Genomic DNA, 16,446 nt, shown 5'->3' with positions numbered 1-16,446 from the left:
ATCATATAATCATGCTTGTAGTGAATAATTAACAATTAATAGCATTGAAGAAAAAAGTAATGGATTAATCTTTTTAATTAGATTTAAGCATTTTTTGGAAAGAAAAAACAATGGCCTGTTACACTAATGAGACACTACATTAAAATGTTATAGCAATTAAATAAAAAACAAGAAGAATAACAATCTTAAAAGAATACATTTCCATTTTCAAAATATTCAATTCAGTAGTATGTTTCACATTTAAACTAAAATTTGCATTTAGTAAACAAAAATATTACACCTAGCAGTTCAGTTTCACTATTTTAAATTTAAAACACAAATAAAAACTCCAAGTGATCATATACAATATAATTGAAAGAACTCAAGCTATGTCTTGTCTTTTATTTCCAATCATTTATGTATTGTCTCCTTTATTAAAATTTCACCAAAACTGAAGCTACTGTTCAGACCTTAGACTATCAGAATATTTTTTTCAGGAGAAATATTTCATCACTGACATTGTTTAGAATTGCTGGCACATGGTGGTAATTAAATGCAGGCTGTAAAAGTCAGTTTTATTGTTGTTTTTAAATCCTCTAACGACAATACAGCCCTTTATTTGCCTACTCTAGGGTGACTGCTTCCACTGCAGTGCCCTTGGCATGGCACTTACTAGATCATTTATCTCCGTACTGTCAATTCTACAAATAATATTCTTCATAATTACATTTATGTGCTGGACACTGTGCTAGGTACTCTTAAACACTATCTCCTTTGAGACCTGTCACAATCTTACAATGCAAGTGTCCTTTCTCACTCATTTCATGAATGAAAAAACAATTTAGGGACTTTGAGTAACTTGGCTCAGGTCATATGAGTAAATAAGAAAGACAGGAGTCAATCAGATGTGATTCAAAAGCCCATAACCACCCAATACTACTTTCCTTTATTCATATAACAAATATGAACTGAGTGTCTTCTGCATGCTTGTGACAGAGCAGTGGATAAGAAACAATTCCTGTCAGCCAAGGGATCCAAGATTAATCACTCCACTATTCCTAGAGGTGGCCACTCTCCTATTCCTATCATTATAGATTACTTTTACCTACTCAGAAATTTCATCTAAACGTCATCCTAGAATATGTACTCACTTGTGTCTCCATTTTTTTTTTCCTGTTCTCTCCTGGAACTCCTATGAATCAGGTATGGGAAATTTCAGATTGATTCTCCAATTTTTACATGTTATTTTTTTCTTGTTTATTCTACTTTCTGGTTTAATTTCATCAGTCATGACTTCCAGTACTCACATTTGTAGAATTCCTTTTTATTCTATCTGCAACAATTTCTTCACGTCTTCATTTCTTCAATGATCTGCAGTGTTTCAATGTGAGGTCACCGTCAACAGTTGCTCCTCTCTGTTCCCAGGATGAGGAGCATCCCTAAAGGATATTATATTATTGCATTTGCCTCTCTAGGGGCCCCTCATCTTTCGACAGGCCAGACCAATTTTTAATGTCTTGCTTAAAGGGTCTCTCCACCTTGTGAGGAATCTGAATTTGGATTCCACACCCATGCATGGTTCAGGTTTAAGGTCTAAATTCCTCTAGGTTGCCTTTCACCCACGATCTCAGGTGGATGGATAGAAAACTTCATTGTTGTTTCTTTCCCCAGGTAACCTCATAGGAGTAACCCTTCATGATTACTGGTTTATTGCAAGTGGTTAGCATTAGCTCCCTGGTAAGCACAGCACTTGAGGCATGCGATATCTTTACACAATTAGAACCCAACGATTAAGGCCCATAAACTCTCAAGTTCTTTCAGCTTCAGCTCTTGTTCTCTACACCAACTTTTAAAGTAGGCAGCCACTCAAAAATGGTATCTTCATGGATACCATGACCTAATGATGTAAGAAGTTATCACAATGCAAACATAATTTCTACAGCTCAGCTCATACATGTTTAAACAATAAGAGTTACATTTATTAACTAAAATATACAGTGTGTAAGTTTTATTTTTGGTTTCTCTGGAGTGTGTATTTATACTGACTGAATTGGGAACCACTGATTATCTCATTTTCCTTAATGTGGAACACTCCCTGAAGAAGCTCAATTTATATTGACTTCTATTGATGATAGCATACCATTTAGCTACTCTGAAAGAGCCACCTGGCAAAAACAACTAAAAGTGCCAGATTAAAAAAATAAAATACACTGATAAACTAGTAGGAAATGAAGGAATTTTCAGAGGGAATATAAAAGGGGGGAAAAAAAAGAAAGAAGGAAAATGAGAATATCCTGAGAAACAAGTGCAGTCCAAAGTAGACTTTTGTTCAGAGATTATCTGTCAAGTTCTGGACACCTAGAGCTCTTGCTTTAATAGCTGTGCAGCATGCCAGGGTCAGAAGATAAACCCAAGCATCAGTTCAAAAGGAAGAGTATTACAGCAGACAAAAATCTGGGGACGCATGGACTATGCTCTCCATGTAAGGGTAAATGACATATATGCCTCATGCACAGAAGAGACCAGTAATGAAACAAGCCTGTCTTGGTCTTGGAGCCCAGTAAAGGAAAAAAAAAAAAAAAAAAAAGCCCTCTGAGAATCAGTAACAATCCATTTGGAATAGAGGCCCAAATTAAATCTATCTGTGAAATACAATAAACCTCAAGTGAACAATTTAATCTGGTCCTAGGGTTTATGTTGTCTCCAAACAAAGTGAGTAGCAAATTCTAATGCTCTCCTAAAAAACTCAATTTCAACTCCAGCCTCAAAGAATCCTTACGCTTATAATCCCAAAAACACGAATTCAGAGTCCAATATCACAACCCACCAGGAAACAGGCACCATGAGCAAAAGTGCCCATTTCTAGCACAAAAAGACCCATAAATGTTTCAATATTAGATTTAACAAAAACAAGATATAGACTAAATAATTTGCATAAGAAATTAGAAAATAGCTTGAAAAGAGAACCAAATAGAACTTCTAAACCTAAAAAATTTTGAAAATTATATAACATATAAATGAAAGAGTAAGATAAACCAGAGAATAAAGAGAGAAAGTCTTAATGGAAAAAATGAGAAATAAGCAACACTGAAAAGACAACTGTTGATAATTTTTTAGAATTGTTGCAAGACACCAATCCTGAAATTCGGGAATCCTTTCAAATCCTAAGCAACATTTTAAAAATTTAAGGAAATAAAAGGGAGGAAAGAAAATAAAAGGCAAAAAAGGGAGGATGGAATTCAGACTTAGATCACTGCAAAACTCACAAATATGTCAAAGAGATCTTAAAAGCAGCCAGAAGAAGGAAGGATAGAAAAGAGGAAAGGAGGGAAAGAAGAAGGGAGAAAAAAATTGAAAGTACTTGATTTTAGATGCAAGTAAGGAAAAAATTAGAAACTAAAAAATCCTAATTCTTATTAGGATTGTAGTAAGGTTCTGTTGAAATTCATCATTATTCATCATTCGTAACAGGAAAATTTCCTGCTTAAGAGCAGTAAAAACGTTGAGTACAAGAGTATGTGATGAAGAAGGAAAGGAAGAAACACACACACACAGTTTCAGCTGCAATCTGAAAAACAGAAAATGAACAACAAATTATGAACTAATGACAATTGCACCAGAAAACTGAAGAGTTAAGAGTGAAAAATAACAATATCTAATATTTATTGGGTGCAAGAGTTAATAAATTTAAAAAAAAAAAACAGCAGGGACGTACTAAACACATCACAGGAAAACATTTTCTGGAAGAGGTCGAAAAGTAGAAAAGAACGCCCAGGACAACAAACCTCTAATATGGACTATCTACTCAACATAAAATTACTGCTATTTCAGCCTATTAGAAATCAAGGTTCCATCCGCTATTCACGGTTGCTCACTATGATGATGATGATGATGATGATATCAGATTGTATGTACTGATCAATTATATTAGAATGACAACTAGATGGACCGCAAACTAGAATATATAAGTGGCTGTCACTATCTGTGCGTCTTTTAATCTAGGAAATGCATATTCACTCCATAGTCTCATTATAAACTATTTTAAAATTACATGTAAGCCAACCAGATGTCTCTTTTATATTTCAGGAGTGAATAATAAGGATAAATTCCAGCAGAGAGTTCTATTTTAAGCAATCCAAATTCCCCGAACTTTGCTGATTATTCTAGCGTTTAGAACCTTTGCTATTTGCCTGGAACTCCTTGAAACTTATAACTCACAAACGCCGGGACATGGAATCACAGCAAAGAACAGGTGAAAAGTTGTTCCTAGTTGTATTATGCAGGCGCATACAACTCCCGCCATTCTCTGTGCAAAAATCAACAAATAAACAGAGGCACCGCATTTCGGATTCTGTTACGCACTGTTCGCAATGGCGCCTGGTGTTCGTAGTTTCTATGAGGGAAGCCGCCAGCGCGCCAACCCTTGCTCAGGAGGAAGAAAACTACATTTCCCACAAAAGAACACGGCCGAACACAGGCCGGCTTACGTCATTGCTTCAACCAACCAATAGCAGCTCCGGGCGGCAGTGAGGCAAGCGCCGTCAGGCGCCAAAGTGGTTTTTTTCTTTTTTTTTTTTTTTTTTTTGCCGGAGTCGAGCGGGTGCTGCTAGCGGAGGCGCCATATTGGAAGGGACAAAACTCCGTCGACAGCGAGTGACACAAATAAACCCCTGGACCCCCTCGTTCCCTCAGCTCTAAGGGCCGCGATGTTGTACCTAGAAGACTATCTGGAAAGTGAGTGCGCGGCGCTGGCGGGGGCCGCCGGTGGGACCTGCGGGCGGGCGAGAGCGCGAGTGGACGGGCAGCGAGATGGCGGAGAGGGAGGGGGCGGCGGGGGATGTTTCTTTCTCACGGTAACTGGCAGCCTCGTTGTGGACTGCCGGCCCCCTCGACCCCCCCGACGCACGCGCGCAGTGACGCAAGCGCGTATTTCGCCTTTGGCCCCACCCCTCTGACGGACTCTCTTTTTGACAGTGATTGAACAGCTTCCTATGGATCTGCGGGACCGCTTCACGGAGATGCGCGAGATGGACCTGCAGGTGCAGAGTAAGTTGGCGCGTCTACTACTCTTGTTCGCTGCGCGCGTTCAGTGCCAGACTTGCTTGTCATTACTGCTAACGCCTAAAGCTTCTTCACTGTCCTCTGGTTCACTACACTAGTGCATAAGGAGTTGTCAGAAAGAACCAGCAGTCCTGAATCTCGCCTTCTCCTTCCCTCCCGTGTTACTTTTTTCTGGCTTTTGCAAGAGGAGGAGGCATTAGGACACGTGTATTCCTTTCTAGAATGTGGGATTGTGCAAAAAATATTTTTCTGCCGTCATTGAGATGGTTATCTGTGTTTCAATGGACGTCGGCATAAATGTTGAGATGTCTTGAGCCTTTTCGTATCGAACTAAGACTTAAGCATTTATACTTATAAAGTTAATTCTATTCACAGTTTTTCAAGAGTAGAAAGCATAGAAGCGCAGGTTATATATAGCTCTTTAGAGACCCTGGCGAATGTCAAATTTTGAAAAGTTAGTTACACATTATAAGATACATTTTGAATTGTAACAGAATCATCATTTTCTTAGTTAAAATGAGTGACAGAAATAAGATTTCACTGTAAAGTTTCTAACGTGATATACTAAAAAATTTGGCAGTTAATGAGCATTTCTTTTTTTTTCAGTGGTAGCTTGGCAGTCCTGTGACTTTTTCCACAAATTAACCTTGCTCTTTCGTAGAGCAAGGACTATAAATAGGTTGCTCAGGGACCACTTGCTACAGTTAATAACCTGTCCTTTTCACTGCCCCTGACTTCTCTGCGTATGACTACACCACCACTTATATACTCTTTGTTTATGTGTACATTTTTTCTTGTAAGTTTCAGGAGGCACGTAATAGAAAGTGGTGGCATGGAAGCCACCTTCTGTTCAGCAGATTGTGGTACGAAGTATGAATTGTGTGTTTGGTTCTCCGGGTATCTCACAAAATCCATTTTAAATTTAGTGTAGTTGAAATGCTAAAGATTTGCTGAAGTAGTGTTCTCTGCAGGATTGATCTGTCAGATAGATCTGAGTTTGTTTTAGAGCTTTACTAATTTACTCATTGACTTTGACTGTATTACCACTTGTGAGGGGCTTTCATTGTAAAAAGAGAATCATCTAAGGATTTAAAATATTACAGTTGGATTAGAATTTATAGCATCTAATACAAAGTAGGCATTAAATAAAGGATAATTTATTTTAAATTTAAATTTATGTTTTATTGTCTAAAATTTTAAATTATTTTGTAATTTGGGCTGACGTCATACATTTTACAGGCTTTTTAAAAGTACATTTCTTTACAGTAAGTAGAATTTTCTAAAGTTATATAGGAATTATGGATTAACAGAACAATGTGCTAAATAAATTTAGAAATGCTTATTTAAACAAAGGAAGATGCTTCTAAAAAATTAACCATAGGACTTCATAGAGTCATTAAAGGGCTAGTATGGATTGAAAATCTCCAAAAGAAGTATATTTTAAAACTATTTTTCTCAGCTTACATGACAACAGAATCCTTTTTTCCCCCTTTTTTTTTTTTAGCAGTCATCCAATGAGATGATTAGTCTTGGCATATAATTTGAGGAAAACTTATCTGGAAATAATGTTTAAATGATTGTACCTATTACTTTCAGTTGGGATATGACATGATGAGATGTTTAATGCTATATACCAAATCTTTTTATCACTTCCTCTTGTTAAAAGAAATGTGAGGATTATCTAATGGTGTTTTAATTGTGTTTTGGTGCATTTGGCTGATTTAATACCTTTGGCTTTTGACCCCAATGCTGTATTGCTCAAAAAGTATAGTATAGAGCCAATCTACTTTGTCAACTTTACTTAGGCTGTTGGAAAAAGTTGTGAAATAGCAAAAACAAAAATAATCCGTCAATGAGGAAAATTGTAACTCTTTAAAGGAAGGTAATTAAGGCATTACATATTTACATAATCAAAGAATAACATACTTAAGTTACTGGCAGAGTGAAAGAGTGTGTATTGTCAGATTTTTTTCCTCCCTAAATCAAACCATGTATATTTGATATATGAATTTGGTCATCTAAATATGATTTTTTTATTATGTCATAGATGCAATGGATCAACTAGAACAAAGAGTCAGTGAATTTTTTATGAATGCAAAGAAAAATAAACCTGAGTGGAGAGAAGAACAAATGGCTTCCATCAAAAAAGTATGTGCAACACTTTGGATAATTTAGGGAGTTGGGGAGAGAGAGCATGGGGAGAAATGCCAGATATAGGTGATGGGGAGGAAGGCAGCAAATCACACTGCCATGTGTGTACCTATGCAACAGTCTTGCATGTTCTTCACATGTACCCCAAAACCTAAAATGCAATTTAAAGAAATTTATCAAGAAATATTGGAATGCTCTGAAAAAGATATTTCAAAATTAAATAGTTGTCTAGATATCAAAATGAGGGAATATTATTAATGGTTATTGTGTTTTAGAGTGTTAGATAGGGATTTTTAGTCATTAAAGCATTTTGGTAATTTTAAAAATTGTCTCAATAATTAGTGACTGTTAGAAAGTGACAAACCAGGGCCCAGTGCGGTGGCTCACGCCTGTAATCCCAGCACTTTGGGAGGCCGAGGCGGATGGATCACGAGGTCAAGAGATTGAGACCATCCTGGTCAGCATGGTGAAACCCCGTCTCTACTAAAAATACAAAAAATTAGCTGGGCATGGTGGCTCATGCCTGTGATCCCAGCTACTCGGGAGGCTGAGGGAGGAGAATTGCCTGAACCCAGGAGGCGGAGGTTGCGGTGAGCCGAGATCACGCCATTGCACTCCAGCCTGGGTAATAAGTGCGAAACTCCGTCTCAAAAAAAAAAAAAGTGACAAACCATTTAAAAAGTACATTTTTTTCCTATTAGTTTGTTTTATTTTAGTTGCATATAATTAAAGTTGAGTCATTTCCAGAGACAGAATGCTGTATTCTAGTTTTGACCACAAACCAGAGTGGATAAACATCAGCAGACCTTGGAGAATATTTTATATATTGCTAGGTACATAAATTAGACCCACAGAAGAACAAAATCCTAAAAGTTAGAAGGAATGTAAGAAAGCCTTTTAGTTTAAAACTCTAAATTTGTACATGACATTGGTCTGGAAATGTAGAATTGAGGTTTTGTCAGTTATATAGTGGATATACCTCTCTTCCAGAATTGAATGAGTATACCTGCAAACCTCGAAGTTTGCTTTACAAGTATGATCAAATTCATTCAGGGATGAATACATTGAAAGAACAACTTAGAAGACTTGAATTTGGTCATGACTCTGCTATTTAGCCGTGTGACATTAAACAAATCTTAATATTGCTGAATAATAATGCCTCCCTAAACCCAGTGTTTATAAAATTGTTCAAGGATCAACTAAAAGGCTGGGTGTGGTGGTTCACGCCTATAATCCCAGCACTTTGGGAGACCAAGGCGGGTGGATCTCCTGAGGTCAGGAGTTCGAGACCAGCCTGGCCAACCTGGTGAAACCCTGTCTATACTAAAGATACAAATATTAGCTGGGTGTGGTGGTGGGTGCCTGTAATCCCAGCTACTTGGGAGGCTGAGGCAGGAGAATCACTTGAACCCAGAAAGTGGAGGTTGCAGTGAGCCTAGATCATGCCACTGCACTCCAGCCTGGGCAACAGAGCGACACTCTGTCTCCAAAAAAAAAAAAAAAAAAGGTCAACTAAGAAAGAAATTTGGAAACTACAAATGAGTAGTTATGTTATTTATTCTACCTCATGGAGGGAAAATTATTTCTGTTAGAAAAATAAATCATAATCTATAACAGAGTAGTGCTGGCTGGAAGATATCTGGAGGCACAGGTGTTTGTGAATATAGACATGATACATGTACATCCCAAAGTCACTAATCATCTCTTTAATAAAGTTTTGGTAGAGTGCACTTTGAGTATACCCTGAAAAGTCTAGTACCCCATGGAAATTCATAGTATCTTCTTCCTTCCCCCTCTTTTCTTTTAAAAAAATAATGAGGCAAAATCTAAAATACAGGTTGAGTTGTATGAAAATATACCTAATTTAAAGTGAGAGTTGTAGAACAACTGCAAAATAGGGAAATGCAGATCAGAATCCTTTCAGTAGCTTGGCTTAAAAAAATTTTTTTTAATGGAATGCAAATGTACTTTACAAGTTAGATCAATTTTAATTAATTTTTTATTTTAAATACTGTTCATTAACTCATACAGCTTTTTCTAGACTTAGAATGGCATTTATTTTTAATTATATTCTTTCTAGAAATTCTGAACATCTCCCTTTAACTCTTGGCCATTGTGCATAGTTTCTAATCCTTTCCCATCCCCACCCTATTTCTAACAGGTTTTTCTTTCGTTTTGTTTTGTTTTGTTTTGAAACAGAGTCTTGCTCTGTTGCCCAGGCTGAAGTGCAGTGGTGCGATCTCTGCTCACTGCATTCTCTGGCTTCCAGGTTCAAGATATTCTCATGCCTCAGCCTCCCAAGTATCTGGGATTGCAGGTGCCCACCACCAATCCTGGCTAGTTTTTGTATTTTTAGTGGAGATGGGGTTTCGCCATTTTTGTCTTGAACTCCTGACCTCAAGTCATCTGCCCTCCTTGACCTCCCAAAGTGCTGGGATTACAGGCATGAGCCACCATGCCCAGCCTCTAACAGGCTTTTTATTACTAAAGTAGGATGACTGGCTGTAATAACAATGTGTGATAATGAAAATGCAGTTATATGTCCTGCATATGAATATTTTTAAAGGATTACTTTATTTTTGAAATGAAAATATTTTCATTCAGGACTACTATAAAGCTTTGGAAGATGCAGATGAGAAGGTTCAGTTGGCAAACCAGATATATGACTTGGTAAGTAAAAGTAATGTGTACCCTGTGCCATAACTACTTTTATAATAGAATATGTTTCAAATATATTGGCTTAAATGTAGGAAGAACCAACTAAAACTGAAGTATTGCTCTCTTGATCACATCTAGTTTGACAGTTCAGTGTCCATTTTGTGGTTAAAGTAAGAGTCCACAGTATTAATGTGGTGAGAACAGTACATTTTAGCAAGTCTACAGTGAGGTAAGATTGTTTCTGATGTTAGATATTCTTTAAACCTGAATTAATGTTTAACTTTATTTTACTAATCCTTGTCTTCTTAAGATAGTGGGTTTACGTGCCTTATACATCATTTTGAGATTGTTTCTGTGGCAAAATTTATCTGAGAAGAATGCCTTGACAAGAGTTCTTGGTAGTCTGATTAAAATGAAGAAGAATCATTTGAATCAGTGTTTACCTGAGTGATGTTAACAGATAGTATGTAAAAGCTGTGGCAGTTGTTTGAAAAATACAAGATGACAAACTTTAAACAAGATTCTTTTTTTGCAGCAGCACTTCTAAAAGATTGAAAACACCAAGAAGATAGATAGAGTATTCACTATTTCTCATATTGATGCAATTATGGTGCTTTCTTTCATTTGAAACATCTTCCAAAATACATACTTTAGGAAATAACCATTTCTGTTTTTACATTAAAGTAAATTAGAGCAAAAAACAAATGCTCACTTTTGGGTGACTTCAGTGTATAGATTTCATACTTAATATTGTCTTTCCTGAGTACAGATTTATTACTGAACACAAGTATGTGCAAATAAAATGTCATTGGTGAGCAAGACACAGGAAAAAAGGTGAACACCACATATGGTGTGAATTATAAATGCTTATACCAAACTAGAAAACACCTGTCATGTAGAGCCATGGAAAATGTTTAGTTGCTTTGATATAGTACACACATTTTAATGGCTCTGATAACCTGGGCTCTTTTGTTCGTACAGTTATTCTGAGAAAAAAAATTCATAAAAGCCACTGCCTAAAGATAGATGGAATAGGCTGTAGCTTGATTTACTGTGGAATGAAAACCGAAAAAAAAAAAGTTATTGTTTCAGTCTTTAATTATGTCTATAAATTTAGAAAAAGGCGTTTACATTTGAATCTAGACTAATTTATTTAGTAACATTCTTCCTCATATTTAATGACTGTATGTATCAGTCTTTATTTAGAGACTGCCTGCTTTTTAATTCATATAGCTCTTTGGTTCTATTCTTTGTTTTGTTGATTATTTTGTTGTTTTACTGCTTGTTAGACCTTTACTAAAGATACTTTGTGTATTTAGAAAAAATACAAATATATGCTTTTTAAATATGTGTGTGTGTATTCATCTCTTATTTATAAACCACACTGTTCATCCACTCCGTGCCTGATAAAAGGGAGTTGTACCTGGGTATAATGGAGGAATAAAAAGTAAATAAATACTAGAAATGGCTCTTGTCCTCAAGGTGTCTGTAAACTACTGTAGTGGGGAAGACCTACCTGCAAACTAAGGTGGAGAACCTATGCAGAAACATGTAATAAACATTAACACAATTGAATATTAAGAGGTGTCTGTTAAAAAAAAATGAAGTAAGTCATGCAGAGTTACTTATCGATTACTTAGAGGGTATAGGAAGAGTTTTGAACAGAGTTTGTTCAGAAAGTCAGAGTCTCAAATTAGATGGTGTATTGAGGGGAAAACATTTAACTCAGAGATAATGGCATAAACACAGAAGGAAAGTACAAATTCAGAAATTAATTGAAAGGGGATAGATTACCAAGGCTAGAGAGTGAAGTAATAAAAGTGAGGTTGTAAATTTAATAAAACATAAGAAATGTAACAGAAAGCTTGTGTCCATGATGGATCCATGCAGATGTGAGTTCAAACCCTAGCTCAGCCATTTCACTGACAGCATGACTTTGGAAAAGTTATTTAATCTTGAACCTCGGTTTCCTGCTGTAAAACAGCAATATTAATTTATACCTTACTGGAGGGTTTGCATTAAAATGCATATATTGCTCTTAGTTTGGTCGAGAGTAGCCATTTGCTCCTTCTTTAAGGACTTAGTCCATCTCATTTCCTGAACTGGAATTTTCTGTTTTCCTGAAGCCACTGCTTCCCTTTCAGCTCTGCCAAGTTGAAGCTGCTGTCTCTCACTCCCCTAGTATCTCTGAGGCTTCCTTTTGTCTTTTCCTCTTTTCTCTTCCCCACCCCTTCCTTTCTGGTTTCTCCTTTGCTCTACCCTCTTTCTTTTTGTTTTTCTTCTTTTTCCCTTACTCTCTCCCTCCCTTTCTTCTTAAATACTTTAATCCTACTTCAGGTGAACATTATATCCTTTATATAAGGATCCCTTCTCTTTCAGACTTAGTGATAATCATCTCAGTTATCCTCTACCTTTTATCATTGTAATTCAGTGGCTTCTACGTCAGTCTCAGTCGTTGATTGAAAAACTGGCACCTTGTTCACAGTTTGCTGTTGAAATTATCTTTTATTACCTAGTCATCTACTTCTTTGGCTTTTGCAAATACTAATCTGCTTCAGTTGCCACAGTCTGAACTTAATCATCACTTGGAATTGCCCACCCTCTGAAACACTTCTTGTGTCTACACTTCGTTTCCTTCTATTTTATCAGCCCTTTTCTATTGAATCAAGAGACTGGTTGAGCTCTTGATCTTCTTTTCTTACTGGTACCTTCCACGTTGTTGCTGCCTTAAGGCATGTTTTTACTTGCTGCATATTCACTTCATCACTTATGCCTTCTCTTTTTAATCTTTAGCCTCCTTTCTTTCTATTGGCTTCTATACCACAGCATTTAAACATGCTCAGGTCTTCCTCATATTTAAAAAAAAACCCGGACAATCAAATATAAATCCTGTCGTGACCATGACTCTGCTTTAGCCAGTGTAGTCTTTCTTGAGTTTCTCATTCAGACTTTTTGACACTCCCTTACCTTCAATTTATTCCTAAATTTATGTCAATCAGGGTTCTATTTACCAATCCTCTGAAGCTTCATTTGATGACTTCTTTATTGCTAAATCCATCTGACAGCTTCAATTTCTTGTAACTGACCCTGTGGGGACATTTAATGCTTATTGCCATTCATTTTGTTTTGCCGTTCTTGATCATGTATTACTGTGTGACTGTTTGCTCTAGATGCTCCCACCTTTGTGGCCTTTCTCCGACTCCTTCTTGGGTATAGCTCATAATGTTGGTGTTCCTCAGGGTTTTGTCCTTGACCTATGTGGTTTCTTAGTCTTTCAAGTGGTTCTCACATGAAGGTGATTCTCTTCCCCTTTTCTACCTGCCAAGAAGGCCAGAAAGACCAAATGCCACACAGTAAAGACCTGTTCTGTCAAATGCCAGTTTTATCCCGGACCTTTGCATACCACCCAAGTTGAGAAACACTCCTCTGTTACCTTTCCACGTGTTCTCGTAATGTTAACAATTGTACTTTAATCATTCCTCAAGCCCAAGCTGTTTCTTTGAGTCTTTTCATCTTATCTGAGTATTCCCAGGTCCTAGAACTCAGTGTTTTAAAGTTTAAAGAATCTCCTTTTTCTTCTCTAACTACCCTCCCTTGCCCCCACCACCACCTTTTTGTTTCTAAATCTCAGATGAACCACTGACCTTGTAGTCATTCAGATTGGGTACTGAAAGTCACCCCATATTCCTTGTCACTAACTTCCCCACATTTATTTTGATGATGTGTTGTTCATTTTACTTTATAAATGCCTCTAATTGTCTCTTCTTCACCATTCTTTAGCTTGCTGTAGTTCAAGTACTTAAAAAAAAAAGAAATATAATTATAGACAATAAATGTACATGTCCTAAGTGTACAATTCACATTTTGACAGCTGTATACACTCTTGTAACCAACATCCCAATCAAGATATAGAACATTCCCTTCTATCATTTTCTAGTGTGTATCTCCTCAAATACTCTTCATCTCTCACCCAAACAACTATAGTAGCTTTTCTAAATGGTTTTTCTGCCTTTGATTTATCACTGTTTTCCTAAAATACACATGTAAGCATGCTGCCTCCTTGTTTGACTTTTTTTTTTTTTTTTTTAAACAGAACCTTACTCTGTTAGCCAGGCTGGAGTATGGTGGTATGATCTCAGGTCATTGCAACCTCATCCTCCCAGGCTCAAGCAATTCTCTCACCTCAGCCTCCCAGGTAGCTGATACTACAGACATGTGCCACCATGCCTGGCTAATTTTTGTATTTTTTGTAGAGATGAGGTCTCCCTGTGTTGCCTAGGCTGGTCTTGAACTCCTGGGCTCAAGTGATCCACCTGCATCAGCCTCCCAAAGTGCTGGGATCACAGGTTTGAGCCACTGCGCCTGGCCTGAAATTCTTAAGCACTTTGCTACTGACGTGTTTTATCATGCCATGTGAAAGTTCTTGATTTGGTTCCTGCCAGATTTCTAACTGTGTCTCTTTGTTGTCCTCTGTCCCTCACCACCATCCACGTGCCCGATCCACAGTGAACATACTGTGTATGCATGACTCTCCCTGACTGGAATGAGTCTTTTTCCTGTTTGCTTGGTAAACCTTGCCCTATCCTTCACAATCCTACCCATGCCTCTTTATTGTCTTAATAACTTTGATATTTGTATCATTTACATCTAGGAGAAGAGATTTGACAGCTTATAACAGGAAAGGCATATAAGAGTGGTTTTTATAAATACAGTTATTTATCCCTCATGTAAAATACCTGTTGGAGGAGGCAGACCAGGGTTTGTATCGCTACCTAACAAAATCAGTGTCCCAGGCTACTTCTCATCTGTTCTACCAGACATTCTGGGCAGGAGGAAGAAGACTTGCAGTAGGAGATTACTCAGAAGGGCACATTTTGTAATTCAGTCAGCTCTTTTAAAGAGTCTTCTTGGAAATCTTACTAACTGCCATCTTATATCTTACTGGCTCCTTCTAGCTGCATGGCCACCCCAGTTATGTGGGGTTCTGTCAGAAAGAAGGGGAGAATAGATACTATACAGATAATTAGCAGTTTGTGCTTTACCCTAGCCTCAGTCATGTCAGCCTCCAAATCACTCTTATTCACGTGATGTTATTATTGACCAAATAACATTGTAATTATATATTTACCTTTGCTTTTGTTTTTGTCTTCCCTAGTATAAATGTCAGGAACTATGTATTTTTATTTTAATGTCTTCACAGCCTAGCATAGCTATTCTTCAATCAGTATTTGTTGAGGAAAAATCACCTGAATATGTTAATAGAGAAGAAAAAGCACTAATATGACCCCCAAGTTAGGAGTCTTGGTGAGGAGTTTAATGGTGTCATTGTTGGTGTAGATATATTTTAGTTGGGAGGCAGTTTCTCCCAGGGTACCAGAGTATGCTGAGATTGGTTCAGTTTTTTTTTTGTTTGTTTTTCGTTTTTGTTTTTTTTTTTGAGACGGAGTTTCACTCTTGTTACTCAGGCTGGAGTGCAATGGCGCAATCTCGGCTCACCACAACCTCTGCCTCGTGGGTTCAGGCAATTCTCCTGCCTCAGCCTCCTGAGTAGCTGGGATTACAGGCACGCGCCACCATGCCCAGCTAATTTTTTGTATTTTTAGTAGAGACGGGGTTTCACCATGTTGACCAGCATGGTCTCGATCTCTTGACCTTGTGATCCACCCACCTCGGCCTCCCAAAGTGCTGGGATTATAGGCGTGAGCCACCGCGCCCAGCCCCATTGGTTCAGTTTTGATGGACTGACAAGGATACTGCAGTATACAAATAGTTACTTCCAGGTGTGACTTCAAGAAGTAATACAATTCAGGTGAGTTTAGTTTCCTTTATAGCCTCACTTTAGGAGATGAAACACTCGATCTTATGATCTTTTTCTTTGCTCCAGTCTTTTTGGTATCCCTCTTACTAAATTGCTCTCATAATTTTGTTACTGTCTTCAATTTAGATAGATTTCCTTTTCTGATACATAAGTTCATTTTGAAAGTTCTTGTAAAACAAGATTTGCCGATGAGCATTTGGTGAATATTTTTTACATAAAAGACTTATAGTAATATGTATGTTTAGAGCATTTTAACTAAAAATATCTTTAACTTACAATAATACTTTTTCTTCCTGTTTTTAATTTGTTTTTAAAGACCCCTTCCTTGAACAACAAAACAGATATATTAAATAGTGCAATGAATATTACTATTGAGAGTAATGAAAATATTGGGCCTCCAGTTAACATGTTCCCCCCAAAATCGTATTTATTTGTTTATTTATTTTTTTGAGACCGAGTTTTGCTCTTGTTGCCCAGGTTCGAGTGCAATGGCACAATCTCGGTTCACTGATACCTCTGCCTTCTGGGTTCAAGCAGTTCTTCTGCCTCAGCCTCCCGAGTAGCTGGGATTACAGATGTGTGCCATGACGCCTGGCTAATTTTTGTTATTTAGTAGAGATGGAGTTTCACTGTGTTGACCAGGCTGGTCTCGAACTCCTGACCCCAGGTGTTCTACTTACCTCGGCCTTCAAAAGTGCTGGGATTACAGGCATAAGCCACTGTGCCCAGTCATTTTATTGTTAAAAAGTCAAAAATATTAGCTTTCCTGACCAGGGGGT

At 37.3% G+C, this 16,446-nt stretch overlaps 1 protein-coding gene across 2 annotated transcripts in view; it reads left to right on the top strand.

The window, feature by feature from the left end:
• The first annotated feature begins 4,552 nt into the window (after positions 1–4,552).
• Positions 4,553–16,446, top strand: part of ING3 (inhibitor of growth family member 3) — a 30,399-nt gene continuing 18,505 nt past the window's right edge. The window contains exons 1-4 of one of the 2 annotated variants that reach the window (XR_010341764.1): positions 4,553–4,713; positions 4,954–5,025; positions 7,088–7,188; positions 9,796–9,861. Coding sequence is in view for 1 of the 2 variants with exons in the window: in XM_012474087.3 (XP_012329510.1) it covers positions 4,686–4,713; positions 4,954–5,025; positions 7,088–7,188; positions 9,796–9,861 (267 nt within the window). In the remaining variant the exon portion in view is untranslated. The remainder of the gene's footprint in view (positions 4,714–4,953; positions 5,026–7,087; positions 7,189–9,795; positions 9,862–16,446) is intronic. The other variant, XM_012474087.3, reaches the window with a different exon arrangement.

The sequence above is a fragment of the Aotus nancymaae genome, unplaced genomic scaffold, assembly GCF_030222135.1.
Source record: "Aotus nancymaae isolate 86718 unplaced genomic scaffold, 86718_ANA_hifiasm-v0.15.2.pri h1tg000002l, whole genome shotgun sequence".
NCBI lineage: Eukaryota > Metazoa > Chordata > Mammalia > Primates > Aotidae > Aotus > Aotus nancymaae.
The sequence above is the reverse complement of the archived record's forward strand: the minus strand, read 5'-3'. Positions and strand labels throughout refer to the sequence as shown.